The sequence below is a fragment of the Pinus tabuliformis genome, chromosome 8 (assembly GCF_031772625.1).
Source record: "Pinus tabuliformis cultivar Carrire ecotype Pingquan chromosome 8, CPIR1, whole genome shotgun sequence".
Taxonomy (NCBI): Eukaryota; Viridiplantae; Streptophyta; class Pinopsida; order Pinales; family Pinaceae; genus Pinus; species Pinus tabuliformis.
In genome coordinates, this window is record NC_142294.1 from 1543292384 (window position 1) to 1543311641 (window position 19258).

At 35.9% G+C, this 19258-nt stretch overlaps 1 protein-coding gene across 6 annotated transcripts in view; it reads left to right on the top strand.

The window, feature by feature from the left end:
• Window positions 1-19258, top strand: part of LOC149241820 (zinc ion binding protein) — a 426994-nt gene that overhangs the window by 327194 nt on the left and 80542 nt on the right. For all 6 annotated transcript variants that reach the window (XR_016246597.1, XM_089374060.1, XM_089374061.1 and 3 more), the window contains 3 exons: window positions 14107-14221; window positions 14314-14371; window positions 14493-14564. Coding sequence is in view for 5 of the 6 variants with exons in the window: in XM_089374060.1 (XP_089230186.1) it covers window positions 14107-14221; window positions 14314-14371; window positions 14493-14564 (245 nt within the window). In the remaining variant the exon portion in view is untranslated. The remainder of the gene's footprint in view (window positions 1-14106; window positions 14222-14313; window positions 14372-14492; window positions 14565-19258) is intronic.

Below are 19258 nucleotides of genomic sequence, written 5' to 3' on the forward strand. Positions count from 1 at the left end.
ATTGGGATTTGCTCCCAACTCTCTATATAATAGAGCCATGGGCTCTCACATTGTAATAAGATTGTTACTAGCTATTGTGCTTGCAAAAGCACTGCTGCCTTGTACACTTTAAAAAATATCAATAAAGACTTTGGGGTTTCATTCATGAGGTGTTCTGAATTGTTGAGTATTGATATAATTCCTTTACTCATGCTTTGATCTAATTTGCTTCCATATGCTCTTGTAGATTTGTTAATGTAGAGCTATCTTGCATTGATATTTGATTTAGAAGTATGTTCTAGGTATATAATGCTCTAGTTGGTTTTAAATAAATCTTTAGAGTTTCTTATCATTGTTTATTGCTAAATCTATATGGAATTAATTCTTGATTGAAGTTTTGTAGAGGAAACATCTAGTTGGAATTACAGAATCAAGCGTGAGGGGAAGTCTTTGGAGAGACCAACCCACTCTTGATACATTCTTGAAGGAGCTCTCATTTGCTCTTTGAACCTTCATAGTCTTATTACAAAGTGGTTTTGCAGGAATTTCGACACATAGCTTGTACACAAGCCGAGAACTTCTAAATTTAAATCTCTTTTAAAAAACATTGTACTTCATTTCTTTCATTTGCTATCTAAGAGCTTGAAAATGGCTAAGCAAAGACGAGAGTTTACTCTCACTCTTTAGCTTAGCCTTTTGTAAATTATAATTGTACATATACTTTTTATCTTGCTGATTTTTCCATTAATACTTAACTTATTTTGCAGCCATTGTTTGGATTGTTTGCTAACTCTTGTGTGGCATATTTTGAAGAGCAACTTTCTGCAACATCCAACAAGTGTTTGCAGGACTTTTGGCCAAGTGTTGGGGGTTCGATTTCCAAGGATGTCGTGAGCCCTTTTGAGACTTATTTTGGCCAAGTTGAGTTCACTAGAGGGCTGTCCATTTTCCTCTCTAAGCCGTGGGCATTTGGAGGAAACTCACACCTTGTTTCCCTCATAGTTTTAAAATTCGGCCGAATCGAATCCGAAACGGCCGAGTTGATCCGAGTCATTGAAGAATTTTATGACTCGGCAGAAAAACCAGTTCGGGAGGCCGAGTCATGACTGACTCGGTCGAGTTATTGCATGACTCGGCCGAGTCAATCATGACTCGGTCAACCCGACCGTTTCCACATCTACTCGGCCGAGTCATTAAATCTAGCCAGTCCCCACAAAAAACAGCGATTTTTCTAATTTTTTTTGAACTTTTTAACATTTAGCTGATTGTTGGGGACTCCAAGGTGTTTTCTAAATTGGTTAAGTGCTATTTGGGGTCCATTCACCTCTCCTAGTATTGATATGCTACTCAAATTTCATGGTAATGTTAAATTCTTAAAGTAAAAGTAACATTCTCCTTAATCTTCATTTTCATCCTTTTACTTAAATTTTTAACGTTACCATGAAATGACTCAGGATGTTTGAGAGTGGTTCCGGCCTCATTGGATTTCATATGGAGAAAGTAGAATTTTAGATTTCATTCAAAATTCAACAGACTTATCAGATTTTCAGGATTTCAGGATTGGAGGATTGCAATGTTTCCATTGAATTTTGTCCTGTATTAGGGTATGGAACTCGTATTTAACCAAGAGCACCAATCCCTCTTTGTACCTTGATGTTAGTGACATTGGTTGTCGAACTTCTCCAGGATTCGCTCCCAAACCAGGAGCTTTTGAAAATGTCGCTCCAGCTCCCGTTTTCGCTCTTGCTCTGCACTTTCGCTCCCGCTCCCAAGTAACACTGAGCCAGATGATGTTGGCAACTCTAGCAGTAGCCAGTAGTACCGGTCACAGAGTTTTGTTGTAGAGGCCATTTATAGCCTCCTTGGTTATTTGTTTTTGTTTTGATCTCTATATCATCATCGTGTATGTATTGGACAATGCACTGGGTGCCATTTTGATATAATGGATATATTCATTAGCCTACTTTGATAGTATGTTGTCTTCTATCTATATTCTAATGCTGTGTGTTTGGAAACATGAATGAAAATCTTTAAAATTATGTGTTTTTATAAAAAATAAATATTTAATGTATTTTTTACAACGACCGAGTCATTGAAATCGAGCCGGCCGAGTCGATACCGAGTCGGAGTCGGAGTCGGAGATGACCCTCGGCCTAGTCGGAGTCGGAGTCAGAGTTTTAAAACATTGGTTTCCCTTGCATAAGTTTTGTGAGATCTTGTCACTACTTTCTCAAGAAAGGAGGTCTAATGTCCAAGTTTCAAGCAATTATTGTGAGAACTCTCCTTGAAGTTTAGTTGAGGACTTTGAAGGGCCCTCTTCTCTTTGTAATATTAATAAAAGATCTAATTTTCTTGTGGGAGCTTGGGATTTCTTCCATGGTATCCTATCTCCCCATTTAGAGGGAGGCTTCTCTTGGGTGGATTGGCATTTGCATGGTTTAAGCTTTCATACTTCATTCACTTACATGCATGCTTTAATTGGGAATTAACACAACTTCACTATCACATTTCATTAAGTTAAAGTTTGTTACAATTTCGTTTGAGCTTTGCATTCTCTATCTCATTGTTGCTTGAAGCTACAAGCTTACACTTTACTTTGGGCAATTCATCCTTTACATGCAAGCATTTTATATTCTTAACAAATTTTGATTCGTTTCCATTTACCTTCGTAAATTGTTTCACAAGCACTTGAATATATGCTTCCATTTTATGCTACATTGTTATCTTGAATATTGGAGCAATTTATTGTCATTGTCTATTTGAAACAAATTTTACATTCAAGCAAATTACTTGTATCATTTTAATTCATTGATGAAACACATGCAACACTTGTAAGCTAATTTTATTCCTCCAATTGAAGTTATAATTGCAAGTTATGTTGAACACTATTTCATTTTTCAAGCATTGCAAATCAATCTCTTTGAAGCATTTGCATGTATCATTATTTTAATATGGGGAATTAACACAATTTGCATTTCATCTAGGCATTTTAGTGTAGGAAGGCTTTAAGCCTCATTAAAATTTTACCTACAACATAAGTTGGTTGAAGTAGACATCTTAGGGATCCTCTACTTCTCTGTTGACTTCTCACTGTGAGATCCATAAAATTTGGCGAGGGTGAGGTCTGAGGATTGAAGAGTTAAATTGTAATCTTGTTGTAGAGCTAATTAATAAAATTAACCAAGAGCATTTTCCATTACATTTACTTTACTTGTCTCTTGATGGTTTGAGTTTTCATATGCAAAGTCTATACCAAAAGCAAGTATTGTAGTCATTTCAAACAAGTGTTTTCTTTTCATGTTTCAAGTCTAATTGCATATTGATGTTTTGGTTTGGCACTTCCTTTTTGTTACATTTCCAAGTTCATTACTAATTTTTTGGGTTTGGCAAGATATGTTTCACATGTTTTGATTTATAAAGTTGATTATCTCAAAAGCATTTTGTATCTTACATATCTTGTGCTAACAATTCTTATTTACATTTCAGGGTTACTTTGTTTTCTCTTTTGAGAGCATTGCATTTTACTTTGAGCAAATATATCATTAAATTGTTGAGCAAATTCCTTATAAGGCATTGGTTTTATGGTTTTTAATCATATTAAAGATTGGCATTGTTATTTCAAGTTTCTCACTTCATATTTGCTCATAAATCCTTAAAAGTGATCTATTTTCACTATAACACTCTCCTAGAAATTCACATCTTTTAACTTAACTTTTCATTAGGGACCACCCCCCTTAGCTAACCTAGTAGATAGCTCAAACAGAGAGAGTCGAGATTAGTGTGACAGCCCCTTCTCTGAGTTCCTTACCACTAACCACACCTTTTGGGGTTGAAGGCTTTTCTCACTGACTTGTAGGTAGGTGTAGGCTAGGGTCAACGTCTTTAGCGCCGTTGTCGGGGACAAGCTTTCTTGTACTTGGGAAATCGACTAACCTTTTGGTTTTAGTATTTTTGAACTTTAGATTTAGATTCTTGCTCAAGTGGCGACTCCACTCAATCCAAATTTTGCAAGAGTCTCTACTAGGAGAAATTCAAGTGGTCTAGTTAGCCCCTTTCCTAATCCTGAAAGGGTTTTTAGAGAGAGGTTGAATAGACTTTCTTGTAGTAGAGCTCTTGCTAGTCTTGGGCAAGAGGCTATTTCTGATATTCATTTGCTTTTTCAAAAACAAGTAGAGCCTAGCATCATGAATGATATTTTTGCTCCTTGTGACTTCACTAACTTAAATGGCTATCCTCACAATATCCCTGACAAGGCTATTGAAAAGTTGCCTTCCTTTCAAGATAACAATGCCATTAGTGCTACATCACATGTGAAAAACTTTAATGTTTGTATCCTTAAATGGTGTAACACTGCTAATTAGGAGGATGTGAAGATGAGGCTTTTTGTTTTATCTTTAGAAGAGGATGCTCTTGATTGGCTCACTGAGCAACCTGCTAACTCACATAACTCTTTACAAGCCATTTTGACTGCATTTTTAGATAAGTTTGGAGAGAAGAAGGAAAATAGGCATTTGATCAATGCCATTAAGAACATGAAGAAAAATGAGAATGAGACCATGGAGGAGTTTAACAAGAGATTCAATGAATTAGTAAAAAGCATGCCCGCTACTTTTAAACCTCCTGATGAATTTCTTTTATGCTCATATCTAGATGCTTTTGGGGTTGACACTGCCTATGAGTTGAGGAGGAAGGAGCCTACGAATCTAAGTGTAGCTTAATCTGAAGCGTTGAGGATAGAAAGGGCTAGAAAGCAATCAGGAAAATCTGAAATTTCTGGTTTCAATAGAGGGCTATCAAAATCAGATGATTCCAAAGGTAAGGTCAAGGAAGAGACTACACATGATCCTATTAAAGAATTAACTCAACTCATCAAGAGCACAATCACATTCAAGAAATGCAAGCCATGCAAAATAGGTTGGTGGCCATGGAGAGAGCACAAGTGCAAAGATTCCAACCTAGGCCAAATGATAGATGGAAAAAGAATAAAGACCCTCAATAGAAGCATATGCCTCCAAATCCATTGGAATCCACCAACATGGTAGATTAGATTCCCCCTTTTTGTAGGCCATGTAATTAGTTCCATGAAGAAGCCACATGCCCATATGTGAAGAGAATCATGGAAAGTGGCATGTTAGGAGATGAACATGTAGGGACAACTAGTCAAATCAATATGTTCTCCATGGAGGATCAGATATACACCATTGAGAGAAATCAAGAGATTGACCATATGCCTAATGATCTTGGGGTTTACAATATGATTGCAAATTTTGACGAGGTCACTAAGATTTTTGGGGAAAAACCTACATCTGAACATATTCTTGCTATGGCAAAACACAAAGGGATGACTTATCAGAGAAGGGATATCCAAGACCAGAATAATTACAGAAATTTTTCTTCTCCTACTTCAGAATTGAATTTTGACTTAGGCAATTGGTTGACAAATGCAAAGGTTTCTATTCCAGCGATAGAACTTTTAAAGATACCATCTCAAAGGGCCAAGTTACTAAGTGCCATTGAAGTTACTCAAAGGGAAGAAAAACCTAGTGACAAACCAAAAGATGAGGAAATTGTATTGAAAAGTATGAACTATTATGTGGGGAATGAAGATCATCTACCATTTTATGTTTCTTTGATAGTGAATGGTTGTCTTTTACACAATTGCATGCTTGATTCAGGGGCTTCATCAAATGTCATGACCAAGAAAGTCATGGAGCAATTGAATTTAAGGGTTTCTAGGCCCTATCACAACATATGTTCAATGGATTCTAAAAGAATTGAAGTGTGTGGGATCATTAAAGATTTACATGTTTTCCTAGCTGCATACACAGATAGAATAATGACTATGGATATTGTTGTGATAGATGTTCTAGATTCATGGGGAATGCTCCTATCAAGAAAATGGGCATTAGATCTAGGTGGTAGCTTTCAAATGGACTTATCATATGCCACCATCCCCATGCCTGATAATACCTTTGTCAGACTTGATTGAGAGTTAGAGAAAAGATATCATGTTGAAGATCCAAGGAAACCCAACAATGAGATTATCTATAGATCATGCCAGACAGGGAGTGATGCAGTGTTGACAATTTCCTTCCTCCCTTAACAAAACAGATTCAAAACAAAGACATTAGGCATAGCTCAAAAAGCTTGGGTACTTCAAACCTTCCATCAGAGCATTTTCAAGACAAAGCAGTAGGATTGGAAATAAATGCATCATCATCACCATCGCAATTGACCAAGAAGAAAAGAAAAAAGCGAAAGAAGAAAAAAGATATAAAAAATGAACCACCAGTTTTGAGCAGGATCAAGCCTCAACGCATCAATAGTCGGAAAAGGAAAAGGAAGAGGTTTGGTATATCTGATGGCCACAAACATGTTAATATTGGGGCAAGTCATAGTCCCAAGATAATCAGAATTGGACAAGGCACATCAAAGAAAGAACCTATGAACTTGCTTGTGAGTAGGCAGGTTCTTAAGATAGATTTCACCGAAGACATCTGATGCCATGAGGCATCTTTTTGTATCATATTTCTAACCTTATCTCGTGCTATTTTTGTTTAAGTAGTTTTATTTCATGACTAAATTGTCATTTATGCTCTTAGAATAAATTTCCATTTCTTCGTTTCTGTACTTTATTTCATTTGATGATATTTTGAATGGATACTGCTGATATATGTCTTTTGTCGGTTGATGCAGATTCCAGGTTCTTGCACACTATCACTTTGTATCTAGTATGCATCCCCATATGGAGCCAAATGTTGACCACTAGAATGGCACTTGATGATTATATGAAGACTCCATGTTCAATGATGATCCAGAGGACACTTGTACCATCAGATATCGTCAGTCAACAGAGCTTTTTAACTCTACTTGTATCTTCTCATCATCTTTTTTGTACCCAGATTCCACACCCTACGGGGAATTGTAATAAGTGATACTAGTAATGATGATTTTTGAATCTGTAACAGGCCTAAGATGTTGGGACTTGATCAGCAGATGAGTACACCTTGGAGTGTTTTTTTTTTTTTTATCTCGTTAATTATCCTTTTTTTTTTAGAGGAGGATAATGTTTTAGATTTTTTCACTCATGTTTTACCCCAAAGCCGGGGTGATGGTTTGAAAGTTGAGCCCCTGACACATCTTAGAGTCTAGAGTCGATGTATATTACCATACTAGATCACAAAAAATTTCATGGAATTTGGTTAGGTCTAGGTAGTCATTTTTTAATTTTTTAGATTTCCCGCAGGTCAAAAATTGCAAATAAAATTGTATTTAAATTGTAATAAGTGTAGTGTAGAGAAATTGTATGGAATATGAGTAATCAAAATTACACCTCTCACCCTCAACTTTCTATTATGACACACTTTGAGGGGTTAATAATGTGTTTTGGACCCTCAAAACTCACTTTTCCTAAGTTCAGTGGGAAATCTGGCAATTAATTAAGCCAAAAATTAAACAAATGAAGAAAAGTAAATATCCACACATGCTAAATGTTGTGGAAATGTGGAAAATTATGGGGGAGTTAAAGTGAAGTCCCAAGGTGACGTGGACTCCTCAAATCAAAGAAAGGACATGTGCTAAAATAAAATCGAATTTTTGGCATTAAATAAAAAAAGCTGCTTGGAAATTCGAATTTGTGAAGTTAATGCACATTTTGGAGGATTTGAGAGAATATTTGGTGGAGATTTTTGTGGGAAATTGTCCCCACATTGGTTACCACCTATATACACTTGTCATTCCACCATAAAATTCGAATTTGGCACATAAGGGAAGAAGAAAATGATGTTCACTTGCCAGAATTCGATTTTTACACTTGGCATTGGAACTCCATTCAACAAATTCGAATTTCTCTTTGGGATTGGCACCTCATGCCACTTGTTTAATCACTTTTACATTGGTATTGACTCCAATGCCATTTGTTATTGTCATTCTTCATTGGGATTTGCTCCCAACTCTCTATATAATAGAGCCATGGGCTTTCACATTGTTATAAGATTGTTACTAGCTATTGTGCTTGCAGAAGCGCTGTTGCCTTGTACACTTTCAAAAATATCAATAAAGACCTTGGGGTTTCATTCATGAGGTGTTCCTCCTTTTCGAGTGTGATGAATTGTTGAGCATTGGTATAATTCTTTTACTCATGCTTTGATCTAATTTGCTTCCATATGCTCTTGTAAATTTGTTAATGTAGAGCTATCTTGCATTGATATTTGATTTAGAAGTATGCTCTAAGTATATAATGCTCTAGTTGGTTTTAAATAAATCTCTAGAGTTTCTTATCATTGTTTATTGCTAAATCTATATGAAACTAATTCTTGATGGAAGTTTTGTAGAGGGAACATTTTTTTGGGATTACAGAATCAAGCGTGAGGGGAAGTCTTTTGAGAGACCAACCCACTCTTGATACATTCTTAAAGGAGCTCTCATTTGTTCTTTGAACCTTCATAGTCTTATCTTACAAAGTGATTTTGCAGGGATTTCGACACATAGCTTGTAGACAAGCCGAGAACTTCTAAATTTAAACTCTTTTAAAAAAACATTGTACTTCATTTCTTTCATTTGCTATCTAAGAGCTTGAAAATGGCTAAGCAAAGACGAGAGTTTACTCTCACTCTTTAGCTTAGCCTTTTGTAAATTATAATTGTACATATACATTTTATCTTGTTGATTTTTCTATTAATACTTAACTTATTTCGCAGCCATTGTTTGGATTGTTTGCTAACTCTTGTGTGGCAGATTTTGAAGAGCAACTTCCCGCAACATCTAATAAGTGTTTGTAGGACTTTTGGCAAGTGTTGGGGGTTCGATTGCCAAGGATGTCGTGAGCCCTTTTGAGACTTATTTTAGCCAAGTCGATTTCACTAGAGGGCTGCCCATTTTCCTCTTTAATCTGTGGGCACTTGAGGGAAACTCACACCTTGTTTCCCTTGCATAAGTTTTGTGAGATCTTGTCACTAATTTTTCAAGAAAGGAGGTCTAATGTCCAAGTTTCAAGGAATTATTGTGAGGACTCTCCTTGAAGTTTAGTTGAGGACTTTGAAGGACCCTCTTCTTTTTGTAATATTAATAAAAGATCTAATTTTCTTGTGGGAACTTGGGATTTCTCCCATGGTATCCTATCTCCCCATTTAGAGGGAGGCTTCTCTTGGGTGGATTGACATTTGCATGGTTTAAGATTTCATACTTCATTCACTTACATGCATGCATTAATTAGGAATTAACACAACCTCACTATCACATTTCATTAAGTTAAAGTTTGTTACAATTTCATTTGAGCTTTGCATTCTCTATCTCATTGTTGCTTGAAGCTACAAGCATACACTTTACTTTGGGCAATTCATCCTTTACATGCAAGCATTTTATATTCTTAACAAACTTTGGTTTGTTTCCATTTACCTTCGTAAATTGTTTCACGAGCACTTGAATACATGCTTCAATTTTATGCTACATTGTTATCTTGAATATTGGAGCAATTTATTGTCATTGTCTATTTGAAACAAATTTTACATTCAAGCAAATTACTTGTATCATTTTAATTCATTGGTGAAACACATGCAACACTTGTAAGCTAATTTTATTCCTCCAATTGAAGTTATAATTGCAACTTATGTTGAACACTATTTCATTTTCAAGCATAGCAAATCAATCTCTTTGAAGCATTTGCATGTATCATTATTTTAATTTAGGGAATTAACACAATTTGCATTTCATCTAGGCATTTTAGTGTAGGAAGGCTCTAAGCTTCATTAAAATTTTACCTCCAACATAAGTTGGTTGAAGTAGACATTTTAAGGATCTTCTACTCCTCTATTGACTCCTCACTGTGAGATCCATATTATTGGGCGAGGGTGAGGTCTGAGGATTGAAGGGTTAAATTGTAATCTTGTTGTAGAGCTAATTAATAAAATTAACCAAGAGCATTTTCCATTACATTTACTTGTCTCTTGATGGTTTGAGTTTTCATATGCAAAGTCTACACCAAAAACAAGTATTGTAATCATTTCAAACAAGTGCTTTCTTTTCATGTTTCAAGTTTAATTGTATATTGATGTCTTTGTTTGACACTTCCTTTCTGTTACATTTCCAAGTTAATTACTAATTTTTTGGTTTTGGCAAAGATATGTTTCACATGTTTTGATTTATAAAATTGATTATTTCAAAATCATTTTGTATCTTATATATCTTGTGCTAACAATTCTTATTTACATTTCAAGGTTACTTTGTTTTCTCTTTTGAGAGCATTTCATTTTACTTTGAGCAAATATATCTTTAAACTATTGAGAAAATTCCTTATAAGGCACTAGTTTTATGGTTTTTAATCATATTAATGATTGGCATTGTTATTTCAAGTTTCTCACTTCATATTTGCTCATAAATCCTTAAAAGTAATCCATTTTCACTATAACACTCTCTTAGAAACTCACATCTTTTCACTTAACTTTTCATTAGGGACCACCCCCCTTAGCTAACCTAGGAGATAGCTCAAACGGAGAGAGTCAGGATTAGTGTGACAACCCTTTCTCTGAGTTCTCTGCCACCAACCACACATTGTGGGGTTGGAGGCTTTTTTCACTGACTTGTAGGTAGGTGTAGGCGGTAGGGTCAACAAGTAGCAACAAGACACATTCTTAGGTATGTACGCGGAACAGTAGGATATGGGTTGAAGTACTTCTGAGGGGAGGACATCAGTTTGAATGGGTTCACTGATGCAGATTGGGTAGGTAATTCAGTAGACCGAAAAAGTACCTCAGGGTACTGCTTTAGTGTTGGATCAGGGATGATATCTTGGTGCAGAAGCCATATGGCTCAGAAAATTGCTTGTTAGGTTATTCAGAAAAATGATGGAAGCGACCAAGGTTTACTGTGATAATCAGAGTTGTATCAAACTCTTTGAGAATCTAGTATTTCATGATCGGTCGAAACATATAGATATCCGTTGTCGCTTTATTAGAGACTGTGGTCAGCGTGGGTTAGTACAACTACAGTATGTCCCCACAGGAGAGCAGGTGGTCGATATACTCACAAAGGCTCTCGAAAGAGCTAAGTTCACTCAGTTCAGAGAGCAAATGGGTATGGTTGAAAATCCGTTTCAGTAGCAGCAGCAGTTTGCAGTGCAGGGACAGTTGGCAGTGGCAGTGCCAGCAACAACACAGATACAGACATTCAGAGGGAGTTGTAGTACAGATGTAGCATTGGTAGTGGCAGTGTCAAAGGCAGTGGTACAATTGCAGCAACAACGCAATAGTTGGTGGACAACATGTCAGACATCAGCAACACAGAGGATGATGCTTCAGAGTCAGAGCAGTATGTAGTGGCAGTATATTGCTAGAGCACATTCCTCGTTAAGAGGGAGTGTTGATTTGGGGTAGCATCAGATGTGCAACATGCCTCAAAATTTGCAGAAAGACTTAGACACATGAATTCTCGAATACCCAGAAATTATTTTGAGAAATTCCACCCGAAAACAATTTTATTAAAATAATTAATTATTTTTAATGGGACCCTAAGTCTAAACTTAGGAAATTAAAATAATTAATGTGTATTAATCTAAACCGTGGATGGAACTTCTAGAATAAGGCATAGATCAAGCCAAATGATTCTAACCATTGATTAGAATCTAATTTGGGCCATTGAATGATCAATGAGAGGATTATAAGAAGAGACTTGATGGGCACTTGGAGAACACACTAGAGACATATACTTAGTTACTCGAGTAAGATCGATTTTCTCACTGGTCAAAGTTCGGCAAGAGAAAATCGAATTAGAGGGAGAGTTGCAGGTGAGAAAGAGAGAGAGGGCATCAACATATTTAGAGAGTGCAAGACAACAAGACGCAAAGCAGGAACAGGGTGACACAGAGGTAGTTTGACGTAGAGCCTGCATGGGCAGCTTGACGCTGAGCCTGGGATAGTAGCTTGATGAAGAGAGGATCAGAAGGATTCCAGGGAGGAAGAAGTGCTTCACTTGGTGTAGAACTTGGTCAAGAAGTGTCTGTAGAATTTCTCATTCCTATTTTGTTGGTTGTAATTTGTACAAGAGAATTTGCTGAAGAATAATATAAACCCTCATTTGCTGCACTGGTGTTCCTACATTGAGTTTTTCTGGGACGATTGTCCAAAAATAACTGTGTCATTGTGGTTGCATTTGTGCTATTATATTTCCTTACATTTACTTTCTGCAATGTTTTAATTGTGAAGGCCGCAGTAGAATATATTTCGATATTTGCCGTAAAAATACTGTGGATAACTTATTTATGAGGTAATAAGTAGAAGAAATAATATTAATCACTGTAGTAGGATTTCTATTTAGAATTTTTCATGTTAGTTTGAGTAGTAACAAAGCTAACACATGTGGGTTAAAGGAGGCATATTTTTGTGTTTTATCGTTGAATTAGCTATCTTTGGGGGTCAACTTGTGACCTATCCAATTTGTAATCACATTTAATATTTATTTTTTGGGCTTTTAGTCTTAATTAAGTTAAAATAGACTTGGTTTCCCTCATATAAATAGAGGGAAGTCAATTTATATTGCATTCATTGTCACAAATACTTGGAGATCAATACACACTAGCTAGCTTCTTCTCTTGGTTGATGTGGAGCACATTGAGTGAATTGTCTTGGGAATGATATTTTGATTGGATGGTTCTCTCTCTTTAATGATGATTGTTGATTTTATGATGATTTTGTGCTTATCTTGTTCCATCTTGTACTTGTTGAAGAATTAGTGGTTTTAAATAAAATTTTCAACAAGTGTCATCGAATGTTTTATGGCTTCGACATCTCCTTGAACACGATTTTCATCAAGTTTCTCTTGAGGAACCTAAGTGTTGCGTCCTTTTCCTTTCTATCTCCAAAGAAGATAGAAGAACACTAGGGTTTCAAAAAATGAGAAATTTATGTGTCTTTTTGTCTTTGTTCCTAAAATCACTTATAGTTGTCCTCTTCCATACAATTGTAGACTTAGATTCCATTAGCCCTTGATTGAGAAAGACAATAGTCCTATCTCTTGTGTGAATCCAGAAAACAATAAAAGAAAACCCTAAATTTTCATTTTATGTTTTCTAGAGTAAATTAGGGTTACAAGAAAATCTGCATTTCTCAACATTATCTACCTTGGACCTTATCCTAGGGTTATACTTTGCATGCATTCAGTTGCAAGTGAATATTATTTCACATGCATGTTCAACCATTAGTTAGGGCCAATGTCTATGGTTTCTATTGTTCTTTTATGTGTTTTCAGCCATTGAAAATTGTTGTAATTTATTTCCTTGTTTACTTATTGGATAGCCCAATTTTTCACTTCTTTATCATAGTTTCTGGGGTTATTTTCTTACTTTCTTATAAATGTTTGCATGTTGTAATTTTGATGATTAAAGCCCTAGTTTATAACAACAAAGTGTAATTTCTATATTGCATGTTTTTGAGAACTATTTGAGTGTCGTTACGACTTACTAAGCCCTCTAGATTTAGCCATAGGATCCTTTGAACTCATCATCTTGGAATTATGCTTTAACTCACCCAAAACCCTAATCATTGAATACCTATCCTTGAGTGAATCTTGTGGTGGAACCCTTAGGGGGTAGATATCCTAAGACCATTTGGGTTAATTAATCCCTGGGATTTTCCAAGGAAGCCTTTCTTGTGGGGATCATATTCGACTACAAAATAGTAGGGGGAGTATTTGCCATGGTGATAGTGGTAACTAATATCATTGATGTGTTCTCAATCAAGATTATTGATGCTTTGCACTAGGGTGCTAGATTTTGTAGTAACAGTTACCTCAATCATTCAATCGATATGAATTCCTTTAGAATTGCAAGTTGTTGAGTTTTTATTTTTATATAAAAACAGGTCTTTGTCAGAAGCTTTTTTCCTCTATCAACCTCGTATAGTTATACTCTTGCAAAAATGATTTTCCGAAATGCATGCGATTGCTAACTGTAAGCCTTTTTTCCGTCTTCTGATAACTGTAAGCTTTATTTCAATTTTGCATTACATTTTTTGGTTTTGATTGTTCTATTTTGTTACATCTTCTGTTTCCTATTGAATGCAATATAAATACCATTTTACTTTCCGATTCCTCTAATGCCTTATCCATTGTTTGATTTGAATGATTTGCATGTCGTAGACTATTGACAAATTTCAAGACTTTTGGCATGTTATGGAGGATATTGACATGAATGTATGGGTCATGGAGCCTGTACACCCATCACGTGCAAGTTCATTTCGTCGCATAGCTTTAGGTGAGCGTTATAGAATTTCATGCAATACATAAAGCATTCAACAATTCTTTTCTTCCTTTTCAAGTTAGCATTAGTGCCATTAATATTTGCAGGTGGGCATTGCTCTTTGACATTGACAGTGAATGCATTTTCACCAAGATCTGTGCCAGAGTATGGATTACTTCTCCATTGTATGGTGTCTAAATTGACAAATATGAGATATTTTTTTATGGATTAAATATGGTATATTATTATCTTATGGCTAATATTGTTGTTATATATCTTCATTCAGATGTCGCTTTTTCGGATCTGACTTGGCCATAGCTCCCATGAGGAAAAGATGGAATAGTAACATAAGAAGATGGTATTATTCTCTCTCTCTAGTAATAATCTTGTATACAAGTATCTGTCACACATCTAAACCTCAAAGGCAATATCTATAACATAATTTGCATTGTTGGTTTGATTTACTTGGGGATAAGATTGATCTAGCTTGTAGTTTTTGTGTTAAACAGAAATGATCTCTAACTGAAAAGGTTACAACCTAGACATGAGTATCGTTGAAGAAAATTGTATAAAAGGATAATGGGTACATGTTGTATTCCAAAATGGTTTCCAATACAGTACAAGTTGTGATGAACTTACATAAAGGTGTATTAACAGTGATCCTAAGAATATATACTTGCATGTGAATTGTAAGTATGGTTACCATTGAAACCAGGGTTGATCAATCATATGCTTTCACTTAATTTCATTTGTAACAAGGACCCTAGTTCATTTAATGATGCTTTCCATAAAAGTACTAAGTTGCCACACAATCTAGCAGGGCCCCAGGAGGGAAACCTGAAGGACAACTACTAAACTCAGAGACAAGAATTGGACAAGGACCCATTGTCACCTCAGTCAAGATTGATCTAGCATGTATTTTTTGTGTTAAACACAAATAATCTCTAACTGAAAAGGATACAATCTAGACAAGAGTATTGTTGAAGAAAATTGTATAAAAGGATAATGGGTACATGTCCATATCTAAAGAATGAGGTTTTCAAAATGGTTCCCAATACAGTACAAGTTGTGATGAACTTGCGTAAAGGTGTATTAGCAGTGATCCTGAGAATATGTACTTACATGTGAATTGTAAGTATGGTTACCATAGAAACCAGGGTTGATCAATCATATGCTTTCACTTAATTTCAATTGTAACAAGGACCTTAGTTCATTTAATGATGCTTTCCATAAAAATACTAAGTTGCCACACAATCTAGCAGGGCCCTAGGAGGGAAACCTAAAGGACAACTACTAAACTAAGAGACAAGAATGGGACAAGGACCCACTGTCACCTTAGTCAAGATTGATCTAGCATGTATTTTTTGTGTTAAACACAAATAATCTCTAACTGAAAAGGATACAATCTAGACAAGAGTATTGTTGAAGAAAATTGTATAAAAGGATAATGGGTACATGTCCATATCTAAAGAATGAGGTTTTCAAAATGGTTTTCAATACAGTACAAGTTGTGATGAACTTGTGTAAAGGTGTATTAGCAGTGATCCTAAGAATATGTACTTACATGTGAATTGTAAGTATGGTTACCATAGAAACCAGGGTTGATCAATCATACGCTTTCGCTTAATTTCAATTGTAACAAGAACCATAGTTTATTTAATGATGCTTTCCATAAAAGTACTTAGTTGCTGGTGATTAAACTGGAACCAATGCTATGGGGCCATGAACAAGGCATAGAGTGGAAGGAGGAAGCCAAAGCGTGAAGTGATAATTTCCGAAAAGCCCAGGGAACAAAGATTCCCAGGAACCTTTATATATATATATATATATATATATAAAGGCATGTAGAATGTCAATACTAAAACATAGATTTTTGTGCTATTTGTAGATGAAAACTACATTTTTAAGAATTCAAGAAAATGTGATTCACAGTAGATCAATCATTAAGGCATCTGCCACTTAATCCACATAATATCAACCATCTAGCGGTTATAAGTTATAACATTTTCGTCAACATCTTGATCTAACTGTAACATAAACAGATAACATCAACCATGAATTGAAAATGAGGCATAATGATCAAAGAGTTTTAATTCCAGTCAACTGACATTTAATGTGTACAAAATAAGCCATAGTAAAGACAAATAATTCTACTATCTACTAATTTTTCCTCAATTTATTTCTCAGAAAAAAGTCAAAGCTTCTTATTAAAGAAACGTACCATTTGAAGATGCCTGTACTTGCAACATTTACACAAAAAAAAACTGAAGTGCTTTTTAACACTTGAAACTAGAAAGGGCTACAAGGTAACTAGAGATTGTACAATCTCACTATTTATGGTCTGCCAGAACTTCTGGTTAGTGCTTGCCAACCAAAGGGGCGAATCTCTATGCAACCTGTATGCAATGTGTGAACCCTAATTATCGAAAAACACTGCTAAAATTAAAAAAATGGTCACTGTAATTCAAAATATCAGACCTGTAATCTGCAATTAAACACATGAAGCAACAAGCAAAAATGCAGATTTACACATAAGAACATACTGCTGCATTGGGAAACATGTAATTCTGCGGTTAAACCACAAAAACCTGCTCTTGAAAATGTAGATATGCATGCAGAAATGTAAATAGAACAGTACGTATAAATGACATAAACATGGATATTTACCTCAGTTCATTGCAGTGTTCCATGGGGACATGCTCCTCAGGGTGGGGATCACGTGCCCCCCATTTTTCCCATGCTCCAGGGATGGGGGGAGTGCACGGGGAAATGTTTCCCCTCATTTCTGTTTGGAGGAAACTCAGGGAAACACACGGGGAAACATTTATCGATTTTGGGGCATTTGTTTCCCCAAAAGGGGGATGTTTGAGCACCCCCCTTCCCCCAAAAGCGGGACGCTTGGGTGTTCCCCCCAGATTTTTTGTCTATAAACCTATGAAGATAGAAAAATATAAGGGTTAGAGCTTTGAGGAGTCTAGGATTTTGGTAATTAATGGTAATATTAAATTCTTAAATGATAATGTTAAAAATTTAAGTAAATGAGTTTACTTGAATTTTTAACATTACCATTAATTGTTTCAGGATGTTTGGGAGTGGTTCCAACCTCATCAGGCTATATATGGAGAAAGTAGAATTTCACATTCTATTCAGAAGTCAGCAGACTTAACACTGTTCAGGCTTTTAGGATTGGCACGATTATAGCATTTCCACTGCATTACACAATGACGAATTTGCATGGGATGAATTGTTATTTGTTTGAATTTTATCATTATTATTTTTATATTTTATAATTTTAGAGACAGGAAACCCTATTCTAGGGAACAGGACATCTCCCCATCCTCCCTGAATTTTCGTAAAATTCAGAGGTGCTCCCACACATACCCCTTGTGATTCTCTCCACACCTGCACTTCCCTGTCTCGGAAACTTGATGGAAGATAGGTGCATCGAATTCTACAGACTATGGAGTATAGAAAATTGATGAAGGGGGAGTATATCCCACTATTAATCAATTCAAGAGTCAAAGCAAGGTAAGAGACAATAAATGAATGAGATATAGTCATCGAATAGATGTTACCTTTACTTCCAAAGTTGCAAATAATTTTTTTGGGGGAATAGAAGTTTCACCTACAAAACTCTACGTGGCATCCAAAACCACTTTCAAAGCACCTTCTCACATTAGTGTTCCATGATGCAATCACATGACACAATGCAAGAACTCTACCTCCCACAAATAGCCACGCACTTTCACAAGCACTCCAATTGAGAAGAGGGGTGTGAAGAGATCAAAACTTAAGCAAAACCACAAGTGAGTAGTAACATCTTACTCTTCTTCACACCGTGACCCCTCCCCTTGGTAGGGGTATTCACATATGTTTTGAGTTTTGATGGGCACGAGGTTTTCGAGGCATGTCACACTTATTGAGGCATTTGGTTAGAGCTTCTAAAGCACCCTTGTCCTATTTGTGCACACTTAGACCTCATCTATCCATGCCCCATGGAAGAAGCTTAAGCGCTCTTTTCATTTCTCATTTTATGAGCTTATCTTAACTTGTTTAGAGGGCCGACCAAACATGTAAATGCTATGACAACCATGGGGGTTATTTAGAGCTTGATATGATGTGAAGGTGTCACTTGAGAGACCTTTGTGTTGAAGAAATGATGTGGCAATCACCTAAAATGACTTGGATAATGATTTAACGGCATAGCTTGAAGATTAATGAACTTAATTTGAGGGAAAATCCCATTTACTTGGACGTCAACATGAGTGTTAGTGTGTTTCTTGACTAGTTTATGACTTGGAGGGTCACTTCCAGACTTTATGGAGGTGCCTTGATATGTGGTATGGGCATGACTATTCATTGGAGACTTATTTTGAAAGTTATGGGACATTATAACACAATTTTATGGAGTTGTTTTCATGGAGCCATCCTATTTGGAGGGTTTATGTCACTATTTTGGAGGATTGATTTGCACTTTTGAGGAGGACATTGACCATCTACACATTTTATGAGGCCTTTGGAGGCAAACAGGACAGCTTGGGACATCATTCACCCATCTTTGGAGGAGAGGACCCCTCTTTGGGTCTTTGCTTCATCTTATTCATTGTACATGTGCCTTGATCACTTTTTTTATTGTTGTATTAGAACTAGTTAGTTAAATTTAATTTTTTTAGGTTGGATCTAAGGAATTACATGAGATATTATTTTTTTTTATCGTGAAGGGTGCTTTTGCATCATCTATATTAAGAGATGCACTTCCTTTCCTCATCTATACTCATGGTTGGATACTTGTGAGCTCTCTCTTTGTGGGGCCTAATCGTTATATCTTTCTTGCAGTGTTTATGGTGTTAAGGGTTCCTTTTTTGTGGATGAATGTTGTCAACTATTGAAGCTTTTCCTACTTGGTTTTATTTTGGTGCATGGCAATTAATGGTAGAATTTTTTCAAGTTCTACAACGCTTTCAAGATCAATCCATTGAAGGATAGGCATTATCATGTGGAAGGAAGAAGCTTAGTGTTTGTCCTCATTTTTCCTTTGTTAATTTGGTGAGT